The following is a 16,617-nucleotide window of genomic DNA, read 5'->3' on the forward strand; positions in this document are numbered from 1 at the left end:
GCCCTCAATTTTTCCCAGCATCACGGTCTTTTCAAATGAGTCAGCTCTTCGCATCAGGTAGCCAAAGTATTGGAGTTTCAGCTTCAACATTAATCCTACCAATGAACACCCAGGACTGATCTCCTTTAGGGTGGACTGGTTGGATCTCCTTGCAGTCCAAGGGACTCTCAAGAGTCTTCTCCAACCCAACAGTTCAAAAGCATCAATTCTTCGGCGCTCAGCTTTCTTCACAGTCCAACTCTCACATCCATACATGATCACTGGAAAAACCATAGCCTTGACTAGACCGACCTTTGTTGGCAAAGTAATGTCTCTGCTTTTTAATATGCTGTCTAAATTGGTCATAACTTTCCTTCCAAGGAGTACGTGTCTTTTAATTTCATGGCTGCAATCACCATCTGCAGTGATTTTGGAGCCCAAAAAAATAAAGTCAGCCACTGTTTCCACTGTTTCCCCATCTATTTGCCATCAAGTGATGGAACTGGATGCCATGATCTTAGTTTTCTGAATGTTGAGCTTTAAGACAACTTTTTCTCTCTCCTCTTTCACTTTCATCAAGAGGCTCTTTAGTTCTTCTTCACTTTCTGCCATAAGGGTGGTGTCATCTGCATATCTGAGGTTATTGATATTTCTCCTGGCAATCTTGATTCCAGCTTGCGCTTCCTCCAGCCTAGCGTTTCTCATGATGTACTCTGCATATAAGTTAAATAAGCAGGGTGACAATATACAGCCTTGATGTACTCCTTTTCCTATTTGGAACCAGTCTGTTTTTCCATGTCCAGTTCTGTTACTTCCTGACCTGCATATAGGTTTCTCAAGAGGCGGGTCAGGTGGTCTGGTATTCCCATCTCTTGAAGAATTTTCCATAGTTTATTGTGATCCAAAGCCCATTAAACATCATCAATATCATCTTCATCAGTATCATTGTTACAATAACTACTTAAATTTTAGCTTTGTTTCCTCCGTCAAACTTTAATAACCAGTTGTTTGAATACACTGACATCTTACTATTGGAGCACATTCATTATAATAGTTTTCTAAAAATAATCTTGAAATTTCTCTGATTTAGCAAGGAGGAAGAACTTAATAGGTATGGCTTATTCCTATTTAGCACTTAGAATTTCCCCCAAAAAATGTTCTTATTATTGCCCTAGAAACTTTGTGGCATCTTTGTAAAGTTAATATGAAAACTTTTAAAAAACAAAATGTCATGATATGTGTAGGCATAATCTACAGAAACATCTATTGAGCTATGCCAGTCTGTTTAATTCTATCACAGTTATTAAGACTACAGCCTGTTATGATACAAGGCTAATTAATATTATGTGTGGTACTCCATATTGCCCACAAAATATAGATAAACTTGAACATCATCAGAACTTTAATTGACCTTAATGTATAGAAGACTGATAGATAAACCATTTTCAGTCCTCTCCTCTTTCTATACATGCTCATTCATCATTTATTTTTTTAGCCTCATTTCCTCCTACTCTCCATAAAGAATTTACTTCTAGTACCTCTAAACTTCATACCATTTCCCCAAAGACCCAGGTTTTCTCACCTCTTTTGGACTTAACACAAGTATCTCACTTTAATTAGATGAAGCTTTCTACAATCTCCCAGTTTTCTTCCTCCTTGTTCTCACAGTTTTTTTGAGCACATCTCCATTAAAACATTTGCACAATGTGTAGTAACAACTGCATATGTCTTCTTCCTTCCTAGTCTACGAGCAACCTGAGAATAGGGATTTTATTTCATGTTTCTTTCTATCTTTGATTCTTAGCAAAATATTTAGAATTTTGTCCTCAGTAATAATTTGTTGAATGAAAGAATGTATATAACAGCAATATAATATTCAAACAGTAAACATCAAGATATTTAGTTTTACAAATCAAAGATCTTGCTTATTTACATGTTAAGACTAAAGAAGTCTTGATAAGTTTTATTAGCCTCCAAGCTTACCTGCACATCTTATCTGCAGGACAAAAGCTGGGACACCTAACAGGGATGAAAAATGATCCTTCAGGCATCCTAGAACAGTGTCAACTTTAAAGGGAATTACAGTTTCCTGGCCCACAGGAAGAAGTATGACTTTTACTGTAGATAAAAAGAGAAAAGAAAGAGTCATAGTTAAATACAAGGGTCAGCATCATATAGTATACAAGCAGATAGAGAATTATGGGACAATTTGTGATCAAAGGAATGCAAGTTGCTTCCACGTCTCCCATCATGCCTCCATGATAAGAGTTAGTTTTTATTTTCTAAGAGAAGAAGCGGTAAACATTCATTTGCAACATTTTTGCTCTGAAAATCAATCCATAATCTCAAGAAATAGAATCAATGGTTAATGCCTGCTCCCCCAGCTCCAGCTCCAAGTTCAGCTCTCTCTTCCACTGCCTACTCTGAGGATCTGTGCATGTTCGAGATTATCTCCTCACCCAGAATACCATGAGAAATAGGAAATGAGACTAAAATGCTTTTAAAGATTCTTTTAAAGTCATTTTAAAATTTTAAAGATTCCCAATATCTGGTAGACACTATTTAGATATCAACATAGGGAATATCTCAGAAAAATCAAGTGTTTTTGTGTGGTATTACAAAGCAAGAACCTGAGACCTGAACTTGGAAATGTACATGCTTTGATTACATATTGATAACAGGCATCAGGAAATCAATGCATATTCATGAAGTTAAGAAAAACCAATAAGGAAATTTTCAGAGAAAATTTTCTTTGACCTTGCAATGACAAAAGATCATCTAAGTCCTTTCTTCTTTCCATAATTGATCTATGTCTGTAGCTGGCAGAATGCAAAACAGAAAATCACTGTTTATTGTAAGTATCTAGAATAACTATGCACAAATCTACTTGTCACAAAAAAATAGACATTATGTGGTTTACTCCTGACTCTAAAATAAAAATCAAGACACTTACATGTCAAAAATTGAGAAAAACTGTTACTCTAAAATGATTATCTGTTCACATTTGTAGGAAGGAAATAAAGTACTGAAATTATTATGAGGCAAACTGCTTACTTTTACATCTACGAACTTTATATGTTAATGGGGAAGATGTAATAAGTAAGATGGAACGAAGAGTACACATTTCAAACCAAAACAGTTTTGTATATTTCTAGATGCCTTGACATGACAGTTTTCATAAAGGTCTATGAGACATTTATCAATAATCCTAGCATGAAATGTAACAAGGTATTGTTGATGCTAAGGTTCTTTAAGCTTATTTTCACAGCTCTTTCTCAACAAGAACACTCTTACAGATGTTAAATTATCAGAAGGCTATTTTAATTGTTTCCTGGGTTCAAAGTTCTACAATTAATATATGTTAAACTTTTCATGGCAGTATTTCCTAAGCTTTGGGAAGCGAAACTGTGTTCAGGAATCTGTGAGCCTCAGAAAGTACAGGACCAAGACCACGTCTTTAAATCACCATGTGTTTGTTATAAGTTATAATCATAACTGAAGAAATACCAAAAAATGATGCCCAAACTTACACCAAATAATGAAATTGGGGGATAACAGCTTCGATTAGGTATAAATGAGCTTGACTACTTTCTCCTCCTACTCCTTTATATACTTTACTTGAGGGACACACCACACAAGAGCTAATACTTCCTGAAAGCCATATTTTACCAGCCAGACTAAGCTGCTGTCATTGTTAAATGATGGCCCATGTTCTCCACTCTATGGATGGAAACTTTCTCAAAACTTACGAACAACGAGGAGAAGGAGATGTCCGTTTTACCACCCAAGTACAATTCTCTGTGTAACCACCTTCTTGCTGCTCCCCTTCTGCTTTGCTACCAGCGACGTAGTAATAACTTCTAAATGCCATGCCATCAACATTATGTCTTTAATATTAATCCATAATGAAAGACAATAATGACTTTCGTGAAGCTGAATATAAAGTTAACACTAAGAAATATGGAAATACATAAGAGCAACAAGATATATGGAATGAGCACTGTAGAAGAAACTAGAAAAATACCGTGTCAAGGTCCCATCCCACCTGTTGCTAGCTATGTAGACCAAATTCCACAATGGCACACAAAAGAATTACAATTATACTCAAAAATTTCTCCCTAAACATGTAAAGAATCTATTTTATTTGGGAAAAACAGATTAACTATCACTTAAAATTTATTGATTTTCCTTTATTTAGGGAAAGTAAATACTGCAGCATAGAGGAGAAGCTTCACACAAAATTAAAAGATTCATGTGGCTCAGCTACAGACTAGGATAAGCGAGTGGGAAAGTAACATCAAGTATAAAATGAATCGACAAGCAAAAAAAAAAATCAAGACAAAAAAAAATAATCAGTCTGTCTTCCCTGTCTGTATTCCCTAGGTAATACCTGTTGCTAAAGAATCTTTTGTTGTTATTCTCAGAGATTCCTTCACAGCCTTAACTTTTTCCAAAAATGTCAGAGACACTTTTGAATATGGTCTGGCTGACTGCACTGCGCTCCCAGATTTCGCTAGAGAGCCTCCACCATCTTCAGCTCGTTCAGCCATCATAACGTCGTCCACGAGTTGCTCGACATCGTTCGGTTCCAGGCTTGAAACGCTCTGGTCACTCAGCTCCTCAGTGCGTTTTTCACGGCCTCCACTAGATGGATCTAGTTCAGATTCATAGTCTTCAGTTTGATCTGACTCGGGAACCTCTTCCGAGGGAACTGGAATATTGATAGACACCAAAGCATCCTCTCTTTCTTTTGATGAGTCAACAGCATTCTGAGAATCAGCTTCTTCCTCCTGGTCAGACATTGTCCTGAATTGAAAAAATAAATAAATAAATATATTCACTACACAAAAAACTTCTACACCAAATATAAAATTAATTGCTGGTATACAGTAATGCTTAGAATATACTATAACGTGGCTCATTATATATTTAAATATTCTCTTAGTAATGTCATTAAGTAAAAAACATTGGTGAATTTTTAATTAAAACGCCACAGAAAGTAAAAATGTATACCAAAAAGAGAGCCACAAAACAGAATAAATTTGAGAGAAATCTTCTGTGAAGAAAATAATTTTAAAACATTCTAAAATTTACTATCATCTCTTATTCAAGGACCAATCAATTCTTCTTGTGAAAAATTTTTTCAATAACTTTTTCTAAAATATTTATTTATTTGGCAGCACTGGGTCTTAGTTGTGGCATGTGAGATCTTTTAGTTGTGGCATTCAAACTCTTAGTTGTAGAATGCAGGATCTAGGTCCCCGATCAGGCATCAAACCCAGGCCCTGTGCACTGGGGGTTATAGAGTCTCCACCACTGGATCACCAAGGAGGTCTCTGTAACCTTTTTTTTTTTTTTTAATACAAAACTAACACAGGATTTATGCTTCTGCATTACAATTGAATAGAAGCATCAAGAACCCTGTTATCTCCGTAGCAACTATATCCGGGGAAGTATACACCGGGCTTCCCTCGTAGCTCATACCGTAAAGAATCTGCCTGTGGTGCGGGAGACCTGGGTTCGATCCCTGGGTCGGGAAGGCCCCTGGAGAAGGGAATGGCTACCTACTCCAGTATTCCTGCCTAGAGAATTTCATGGACAGACCATGGGGTTGCAAAGGATTGGACACAACTGAGCGACTACACACACACACACACACACACACACACTCACTCTATACAGCTTTGCTCTCACAAACTCTCGCAGAGGTGTCCAATGACCTCTGCCCACAAAACACACACATCAGCAAACAAATGTGGGTTGATCTTGGAGCTTACTAAGGCCTTAACCTCAGCCACCAAGGGCTTTGGCTGGGGAGTCAGTGTGACAGTATACAAAGGTTGGGCCAGGGTGGGCCAGAGCCTCCCAGAGCCAGGCTTCAGAGGCAGGAGCTGGATCAGAGCCCTGAGGACCCAGCGTGGCCAGGAATCTGCCTACAGACACTGCCAGGAAGAGGGCATGGGAAGGTGGACTTGAGGCTGACACGGAGGCAGCACATGGAAGATTCAAACTCGAAACGGTAGTGAGATGGGAAAGCTGTGTTTGGAACTTCTACTTTAAACGCAGATCCTTATGCAGAAAAAATTTTTAAAAAAAGAAAAATTAGAAAAACAAAAGAGTATCTAGAATAAAAATGTATACTTGTTGAATTTAATGAATACAGCATTAAAGCTGAAGAGAGAATCAGTAAACTGGAAGATAAATGAAAAGATTTTATATACAATGTTGCAAAGAGATAGGATATGAAAAATATAAGAGATTAAGGGCCATGAAAAAAGAAACAAAGTCTAGCATATATTTCTGCTAAGCATTTATTACTATCTTGCTTTGAGCTAAGAATAGCTCTGTACTATTAAAATAAAAAATAAAAAAGAGTGTAAAACAGGGACTGCCTGTAGCCTGTGAAGCCCTTTTCAGAAAAAGTCTGCCACCCCCTGATCTGGCATATGGCAAACTGGAGTCCTAGAAGAAAACAAAGAAAGAAAATATTTTAAAAGTTAATGGCTGAAAAAATTTTAAAACCAATTAAAAATATGAATCTATAGGCCCAGGAAGCACAATACAAAAATATACCTAACAAGATAAATAGAAATAAATCATATCTATAAATTATAGCAATATTATATAACATGTATATGTACATGAATATGTATATAGTCATGTGTTATAACTAAATTACAGAATAACAAAGACAAGATCTGAAAAACAGTGATAAAGGACATATCATCTCCTTTTTTGAGTCATATTAATCTGGTGGCATTAATGAAAAGGAAAGAAAAATGAGATCGTTACAAATTTCTCATCGGAAAAATAGAAGTCAAGGCAATAATGGACTAATTAAAAGAAGGCAACTATCAACCCAGAATTGTACACCAAGCAAAACTACTTTAAAAGAGAAAAACAGAAACATTTACAAGCAAGTTATCACTAAGATATCTGCTGCAAAGGAACTTTTAAAGGATACACTTGAGGAGGAGTAAAATGGGCCAAGTGTAAGTCTGAGTGCAAGAAGGAAAGGCAAACAAATAAATCATAAACCTACGGGCAAACCCAAGTAAACACTGTCAACACAAAACAAAAACAGCAGAAAATTAAAATATGAGACAGTAATAGCAGGTAACTGGGAAGGGAAAGATGGGAATAAACTATTATCAATCCATTGTACTATTTACAAAATTGAGATCAGTTCAGTTCAGTTCAGTCGCTCAGTTGTGTCCAACTCTTTGCGACTCCATGAACCACAGTACGCCAGGCCTCCCTGTCCATCACCAACTCCCAGAGTTCACCCAAACCCATATCCATTGAGTCAGTGATGCCATCCAACCATCTCATCCTCTGTCGTCCCCTTCTCTTCCTGCCCTCAATTTTTCCCAGCATCAGGTTTTTTTCCAGTGAGTCAGCTCTTCGCATCAGGTAGCCAAAGTACTGGAGTTTCAGCTTCAACATCAGTCCTTCCAATGAACACCCAGGACTGATCTCCTTTAGGATGGACTGGTTGGATCTCCTTGCAGCCCAAGGGACTCTCAAGAATCTTCTCCAACACCATAGTTCAAAAGCATCAATTCTTTGGCACTCAGCTTTCTTTATGGTCCAGCTCTCATATCCATACATGACCACTGGAAAATCCATAGCCTTGAATAGACGGACCTTTGTTGCCAAAGCAATGTCTCTGCTTTTTAATATGCTGTCTAGCTTGGTCATAACTTTCCTTCCAAGGAGTAGGTGTCTTTTAATTTCATGGCTGCAATCACCATCAGCAGTGATTTTGGAGCCCAGAAAAATAAAGTCAGCCACTGTTTCCACTATTTCCCCATCAATTTTGCCATTTGCCATGAAGTGATGGGACTGGATGCCATGATCTTAGTTTTCTGAATGTTGAGCTTTAAGACAACTTTTTGACTCTCCTCTTTCACTTTCATCAAGAGGCTCTTTAGTTCTTCTTCACTTTCTGCCATAAGGGTGGTGTCATCTGCATATCTGAGGTTATTGATATTTCTCCTGGCAATCTTGATTCCAGCTTGCACTTCTTTCAGCCCAGCGTTTCTCATGATGTACTCTGCATATAAGTTAAACAAGCAGGGTAACAATATACAGCCTTGACATACTCCTTTTCCTATTTGGAACCAGTCTGTTGTTCCATGTCCAGTTCTAACAGTTGTTTCCTGACCTGCATACAGATTTCTCAAGAGGCAGGTCAGGTGGTCTGGTGTTCCCATCTCTTGAAGAATTTTCCACAGTTTATTGTGATCCACACACTCAAAGGCTTTGGCATAGTCAATAAAGCAGAAATAGATGTTTTTCTGGAACTCTCGTGCTTTTTTGATGATCCAGCAGATGTTAGCAATTTGATCTCCGGTTCCTCTGCCTTTTCTAAAACCAGCTTGAACATCTGGAAGTTCACGGTTCACGTATTGTTGAAGCCTGGCTTGGAGAATTTTAAGCATTACTTTACTAGCGTGTGAGATGAGTGCAACTGTGTGGTAGTTTGAGCATTCTTTGGCATTGCCTTTCTTTGGGATTGGAATGAAAATTGACCTTTTCCTGTCCTGTGGCCACTGCTGAGTTTTCCAAATTTGCTGGCATATTGAGTGCAGCACTTTCACAGCATCATCATTTAGGATTTGAAATAGCTCAACTGGAATTCCATCACCTCCACTAGCTTTGTTCGTAGTGATGCTTCCTAAGGCCCACTTGACTTGACATTCCAGGATGTCTGGCTCTAGGTGAGTGATCACACCATCGTGATCTTCTGGGTCGTGAAGATCTTTTTTGTACAGTTCTTCTGTGTATTCTTGCCACCTCTTCTTAATATCTTCTACTTCTGTTAGGTCCCTGCCATTTCTGTCCTGTATTGTGCCCATCTTTGCATGAAATATTCCCTTGGTATCTCTAATTTTCTTGAAGAGATCTCTAGTCTTTCCCATTCTATTGTTTTCCTATATTTCTTTGCCTTGATTGCTGAGGAAGGCTTTCTTATCTCTCCTGGCTATTCTTTGGAACTCAGCAATCTAATGGGAATATCTTTCCTTTTCTCCTTTGCTTCTCGCTTCCCTTCTTTTCACAGCTATTTGTAAGGCCTCCTCATACAGTCATTTTGCTTTTTTGCATTTCTTTTTCTTGGGGATGGTCTTGATTCCTGCTTCCCGTACAGTGTCAGAAATGTCCATCCATAGTTCTTCAGGCACTCTATCAGATCTAGTCCCTTAAATCTATTTCTCACTTCCACTGTATAGTTATAAGGGGTTTGATTTAGGTCATACCTGAATGGTCTAGTGGTTTTCCCCACTATCTTCAATTTCAATCTGAATTTGAAAATTGAGATATGAAAATTTGAAAACTTGAGATATGATAGTCTTAATCCATTAACTGTTAAATGAAATATGCATAGTTAAATTTCAAGAACCAATAAAAGAACTGAAATAAGTTTTAAAACTCCAGAAAATTAAGGAGGAAAAAGATGAAATAAGTCAAAGGTGAACAAGTTTTAAGAAGTTCGAGAAACCTCTTAGGCCGTCACCCACACACACAAAATCTTCCTTTGGATTTTTTTTTTTTCTCCTATAACAAAGTTTACTTCCCTGATTAGAAAGAAAGCAGCATAAGGAAGGCTTAACTCCTAGCAACATAATTTTTTGCCCTTTTTGGAGAATCTGAAGTAATGCTTTCTCTCTGGTGGGTCATTCTCCCGACAAAAAATGGCCAAGATGGCATCTTCTAAATAGCAATAATAACAAATCAAGAACTTCTGCTATTCAAAAAAGACAACTAGAAGAATCAAGTCAAACCATATACTCGGATGTAATTTTTTGCAAAACTCATATCTCATAAAAGAGTCATATCCAGAATACATGGGGGCATCCCTTGTGGCTCAGATGGTAAAGAATCCACCTGCAGTGCAGGAGACATGCGTTCGATCCCTGGGTCAGGAAGATACCCTGGAGAAGGGAAAGGCTACCCACTCTGGGATTCTTGCCTGGGAAATCCAATGGACAGAGGAGATACAGTCCATGGAGTCACAAAGAGTCGGACACAACTAAGTGACTAACCACGAGCATGATCCAGAATAAAAACAGAATTCTCAAAACTCAATAGTAAGAAGAAAAAAAACAGTGAAAAAAATGAGTAAAACATTTAAACAGCTCCGTCACCAAAGAATATACACAAAAACACAAAAAAAGCAGGGCCAGGACAAGACTGAGACAAATGAGGCATCTGCTCTGCCCCCATGTGTATTTTCATGCCTGAGAATAAATGCCACCTAAAATTTTCAATCTAATTGCCTCAGTTTCCTCACTCTAATCCTGACCCTGAGGACAATCACATGAAAAAATGCTCCATATCATTAGTCAGTGGAGAAATGAACCTTCAAAATACAATGAGATTCCAAATTATTCCAAAAATAATTTCAGCCCAACTATAACCAATGAGTATAAATATGAGTGGAAAACTCTTGTATCTTGATAGTGAAAATGAAAATGGATATAACATTTGAGGTAACTGTCAGCTTTCTTGTAAAATTAAACACATATTAATCATATGACCCAGCAATTCTGTATCCTTTACTCAAGTGGAATGGAAAACTACAATCACTCAAAACCTCCACATGCGGGCGTGCTCAGCCATGTCTGATTCTTTGCAACGCCATGGACTGCAGCCTGCCAGGCTCCTCTGCCCATGGGATTCTCCAGGCAAAAATACTGGAGTGGGTTGCCATGCCTTCCTCCAGAGAAGGATCAGCCACCCCCGGATCAGCCGAACTCTGATCTCCAGCAGCTCCTGCACTGAGGCCGATTCTTTACCCTAGAGCCATCAAGGAAGCCCCAATACAAAAGTTATGAAAGATTTTATTTTTAATCACCAAAGACAGGAAACAACACAAACATTCCTTAGCTGAGGAATGAATAAACATACTATGATGCATTCATAAAGTGGAATACCACCCATCAATTAAAAGGAATCAACCACTGATACAGACAACAACATGGGTGAATCTACAATGAATTATGCTAAATGAAGAAGCCAGTTCTAAAGGCTACTTACTGTACGGTTCCCTTAAGTAGAAAAAACAAAGCTCTTGGTTTGAAACCTCTAGAATTCTCTGGGTAAAGTAGAAAGTGAGCCCGGTACACAGTGGGTAAGGGTAACTGAAGAAAGAGGCAGACCACTTCAGACTGTTAGGTGGCAAGGAAACTTAGGAGAGGATTGACTTGGACAGCCTAAAGAGAGTAAATCTCAAAATCCACCGCCAAAATTCTAAGAGTTTATGAGACCTTAACTGGGTTCAGTCATGGTATAAACAGTTTCATTGGTCTCAATAACATATCCCTAGTTCAGGACAACGGGGGTAAGGTACATTCCAAGGATGGGAGGGGGAAAGAGTCTCCAACGGACCACGTGGGTAGTGAGTAAACCGATGGTCATGTCCTTTCAATGACTTCCAACTAAAGCACATGCCACTATATACAATGTAACAGACACAACTACATATTTGTATATGCTTAGAATACTCTGGAAGGTGAACTGGAGGGCAGGGAGGTGGGGAACATGCGTGGAAGGCAGCTTTTCACTGTTCATTCTCTTTACTGTTTGAACTTTGAATCATTCTCTTTACTGTTTGAACTTTTCTCTTTAGTGTATTATGTATTCAAGCGTAAATGTTATCGTCTTTTAAAAACTGTTTAAAAAGAAAAAATACTCTGCATACAAAAACGTTCCCCTTTCACCTACAATGTATATTTCGTTGATATACCTAAGCTTAAGTAGTAAGACAAAGATCCAGCTTTGCCTTCTACCAAATAGCCTTGTTGAGTTTTTAAGTTTTCTAAGAGGTGCAGCAAAGACCTTAGGTGGAGAGAAGTGAAAGAGTCTGAAAGCGCTCTACTTACTAAAAACTGTAAACGGCCACAAAGGATGGCTGCTGCTGCTAAGTCACTTCAGTCGTGTCCGACTCTGTGTGATCCCATAGACGGCAGCCCACCAGGCTCCCCCGTCCCTGGGATTCTCCAGGCAAAAACACGAGTGGGTTGCCATTTCCTGCTCCAATGTGTGAAAGTGAAGTCACTTCAGTGTTGTCCAACTCTTGGCGACCCCATGGACCGCAGCCTACCAGGCTCCTCCATCCATGGGATTTTCCAGGCAAGAGTACTGGAGTGGGGTGCCATTGCCTTCTCCGCAAAGGATGGCTAAACGGTTTCTAATATGAAACCTGAGTTGCACACACGTCTTGCATCTCTATTATTAACCATGATAAGCACTTGGGGTTGGAGCAATCTAGGTAACCTCCTAGATTGCTGCTGCTACTTCCATTCCCAAATTATAGGTCCGGAGCCAGAAAAGGAACCAAGAAAGATGGGGTGTTTTGCACAGTTTTTTAGGCAAAGGTGGAGCACTCAGGACTGGCCAGTCCCCAGGGCCCAGGCTGCTTCAGCACCCCTCACAGAGCCCTCGGAGTCCGGCGCCTTAGCCACCCGCTCAGAGTTGGTCTAGGGATCGGGCCAGTAGAGGGCAGCCAGAACCTATCCTCCTACCTGACCAAGAAACGCAGTTACTCGAATGGAAGCTGTTCCCCGGCTCCTAGAAAGCAGAGTCCACACTCGCCGAATTCTGTTACCGGCCGTTTCCTAGCAACGGCCCTGGTTACCCCCCCGCCCCCCACTAGGGCACAGTTCCCGCGAGAAGAGGCGGTGCCCGCGCTGGAAGGGTGGGGGCGGGGTGGGGGAAGACAGAGAGGAGGGGCGGAGCCAGGGAGAGAAGGGGCGGAGAGAGGGAATGAGGCCGAGGGAGGGGCGGGGCGAGGGAGCGAAGGGGTTTGTTACCTACTCATTACATAGATACTAAAGTGGTTCTGACAGTAACCAGTCTCTAAGATGTCTTTTCATACTTGTGAAATGGCACGGTTCTCAAAAACAAATACTGACATCAATCTGCCCTTTATGAAAAATCAAGGTTAGAGGAAATATAACTATGAAATGAGAGTGAAGACCTAGGCAGAGGAGAACGCAGTTGTACAACAGCAGGTGCCTACTTGCTTTTGTTAAACTTGGAACTTGGCTCTTGCTTCCCTGGCAGCCAAAGAGAAAAGGGAGATAGGCGCTATTAAATAATTCCGCTTTTAAGTCTGAAGAAGAAAAGCTATTGTTAATCACTGAATTATAAAAGAATTATTTTCTACTACTGTAAAGTCCTTTACTGAATTTATAGGTTTTTAAAGAAACACATATCATTGAGGGAAAGGATCAATTTTATTTCTAATGTAAATTTAGCAAAAAATACCTCATGCACTTCATAATAGCTAACATTTATTGTGTTATTTGTTGCTAAGCACTTTACCTATACTTCTAATTTAATTTTTACAAAGATTTTATTAAGGAAGAACTGTGATCAGCTTCCTTTTTCTAAGAAGGAAACTTAGGAAAAAAAAAGAAGGAAACTAAGGCCCAGAGAGGTTTGGTGGGGGAGCCAGAAATAAATGCAAGCAGCGTGACAGCACAACCTCCATTTTAAACCACTATTCTATGCTGCCTTTGACCTAACACTCTTTGATATTTAAAAAGGATGTAAGATTACATAATGAAATTAAAATTTGTATTTTGTATAGTACAGGTTCATTTTTCCTTCATAATATTCAATGTCTTCATTCCTTTATGCCATTCTGTTGAAACTGCATTCTTCTCTCAATAACTTCCTAATGCTCAATGTCATTTTTTTCAGTCTCATTTTAAAATAAGTATCTCACTGAAACAATATAAAATATGTATTACATTCCCAGATGAAATTGGCTTTACTAATGGTTTTATTAATAAATAAAAGAAACTGCACTTAAATCACTTCACAAATCCACATATTCATGAAGTGCAGAGAAAGGGGCATTTCAGTAACCACTACGGTTAGTATCTCTTGAGTAAGTCAGGTGTGACTAGAAGTATGCAGGCAAGTTCCTTCCAATGCGCCCGGCTTCCATCTCCGAAAATCATAATGTATCTTAAATTTTACCAGTAATGAGGATTTAATTGGCCTTAAACCCTCATCTTTCTGGGTCTTCTGTTAAAAATTTATCGTTCACTGCCCCCCTTGTTAGGCACAGTATTAAAAATTAGATTTAGGCTTTGAAAGGCAAGAGAAGGGGGGATGCAAACCTGGCAGTAGATAACTTAAGTACTTCACCATGTTAGATGTGACTTGACTATATGTTCATATTTTATTAATAGTTTGCTATGGAGGCAATCTTATACAACTCAGTTTTACAATATAAGCCTAACTTAATTGGTAGGCTTTCCAGGTAGTCTACATAGGTTGCAAAGCACATCAAACTCACACACATACACATACATATATTTGTGTACACATATATATACACACACACACATACATACACAAGTATATGATTGTTTGGTTATACAAAATAAATGTAAATGTAAGCTGAAAACAACCAATCAGAAAAAGACCCTCAATTCTGGAGATGGAAAAAGGTAATTAAAAATACCATTTTCCATTTTACTTTTCACAATAAATCTATGCAGTTTCCTCAGGATTTATTGCCCAAAATAACTTACCACTGTTTCTCATGAAATAGGAATCCACTTTTATCTCAGTCTTTATTTATTCAATAAACATTTCTTTTAAATTTCTTTTATTTTTACAAAGATGCCATCTAGTGGCTTTATGAAATCAAGCATTTCAAAATATTCCCATTGTTATGTCAGGCTAAAATACATTTTGATGTAAATTATTGAATTAGAGAAAAAAAGCATTAGAAGAATTTAGGCCAAGGACCTGAAAATTATCTTTTGGAAATTATCTGTATGAACTGAATTTGGATCATAATACCTTCATGAGCTTAAGAGGCTAGAAATACATAGTCCCTTTTCTGAAACCTTAAGGGACAGATGTGTTTGAAATCTAGGTTCTTTCAGATTTCTGAATGGTGTGCTCAATTGTGTCTGACTCTTTGGGGGCCCATGGACTGTAGCCCGCCAGGCTCCTCTGCCAATGGAATTTTCCAGGCAAGAATACTGGAGTGGGGTTCCATTTCCTACTCTGTTTTGAATGGTAATATGAATATATAGTGTGCTTCACTGGTGGCTCAGATGGAAAAGAACCTGCCTGCCATGCAGGATACCCAGATTTGATCCCTGGGTGGAAGATCCTCTGGAGAAGGGAATGGCAACACACTCCAGTATTCTCTACTGAAATACTTCATGGACAGAGAAGCCTGGTGGCGGGCTACAGCCCACAGGGTAGCAAAGAATCAGACACGACTGAGTGACTAACACACACACAGATATGTACTGTATATTTTGTCAAACATTCAGTGGGTCTGCAGAAATACTCCAGAATCAAATATATTAATAGTTTTGTGGCAAAATATATTCATAACCACATTAAAGTAGCATAAAGAGCATAAACAGCCTCATATCAATGCAATCAGGTTTTACTTGCAAATGAGTTATGAAAAAACTTTCCATTTAAAAAAATTTTTGGAGTTTATAATTTAAGGAATTTACCCTAAGAAAATGAATTAAGCCTCCTTTTCTTATTGAAGAAGTTAAATGAAATGTTCTATCATAAAATGGTAATGTTAATCTTTAAAAATAGCTAATATGTTCACTTGAAAAAGAAACCAACATATTTGAAGATTATGAGAAATCCCTAAGATACTTTTCAGCTAGTTATGCATAGAAGGAAGCTAATCCATTTCATGTGAGCACACAACAAAAATTGAGCATCTAATGTAAGCTGAAAGACCACTTGGAAAACTTATTAGCAGTGCATAGCAAGCTAAATTTGAGCTTTATAGTATATGCCAAATTTTTAAAATTTTGTTTGTCTATTTCATGTTTCTATATGTGCTTTGCATGTCCCCGTTCCCCTGCCGCTGTGTTTATAAAAAGCATGTGTTGCAATGTCCTTATTTTCAGCCTGGTCCCTTGTGCGACTCTTGAGCACTGCCATTCCATGTCATGTCATTTTAAGTCTTAGACCAGTCAGAAGAACCTAGACTAGAGGAAAATGTCTTCCTCCTTGACAAAGTCAAAGTGGGAATAGAATACAGGAATTGAATTATTGATGGAGACTGGAGAAATTTATTTGTATGTTTCTATTTAGAAGTTATTAGCCACTTCCTAGTGAAGGAAATTATGAGAAAAATAGCGAATTAGAATACGCTTTTCTTAAATCCTAATTGTCTTAATACAACGTTTGTTTTCTTATGGGCTGGCAGTGCTCAAGAGTCACACAAGGGATTCAGGCTGAAAATAATGACATTTCAACACATGGTTTTAAAAACACAGAGGCAGGGAACGGGAACATGGCTGGCTTAAAACATTCAAAAAACTAAGATCATGGCATCCGGTCCCATCACTTCATGGCAAATAGATGGGGAAACAGTGGAAGCAGTGCCTGACTTTTATTTTTCTGGGTTCCAAAATCACTGCAGATGGTGATTGCAATGAAATTAAAAGACGCTGATTCCTTGGAAGAAAAGCTACAACAAACCTAGACAGCATATTCAAAAGCGGAGACATTACTTTGCCAACAAAGGTCCATCTAGTCAAAGCTATGGTTTTTCCAGTAGTTATGTATGGATGTGAGAGTTGGGCTATAAAGAAAGCTGAGCACCGAAGAATTGATGCTTTTGAA

General features: G+C 38.5%; 1 protein-coding gene across 1 annotated transcript in view; it reads right to left on the reverse strand.

The window, feature by feature from the left end:
- IQUB (IQ motif and ubiquitin domain containing) overlaps positions 1–12,603 on the reverse strand; it is a 72,763-nt gene extending 60,160 nt beyond the window's left edge. Inside the window, exons 1-3 of the mRNA XM_061166393.1 lie at positions 12,507–12,603; positions 4,370–4,785; positions 1,963–2,097 (exon numbers count right to left, since the gene is read on the reverse strand). Coding sequence (XP_061022376.1) covers positions 1,963–2,097; positions 4,370–4,781 — 547 coding nt within the window. The 5' untranslated portion in view covers positions 4,782–4,785; positions 12,507–12,603. The remainder of the gene's footprint in view (positions 1–1,962; positions 2,098–4,369; positions 4,786–12,506) is intronic.
- Positions 12,604–16,617: the final 4,014 nt, after the last annotated feature.

The sequence above is a fragment of the Dama dama genome, chromosome 18 (genome assembly GCF_033118175.1).
Source record: "Dama dama isolate Ldn47 chromosome 18, ASM3311817v1, whole genome shotgun sequence".
Classification (NCBI taxonomy): Eukaryota; Metazoa; Chordata; class Mammalia; order Artiodactyla; family Cervidae; genus Dama; species Dama dama.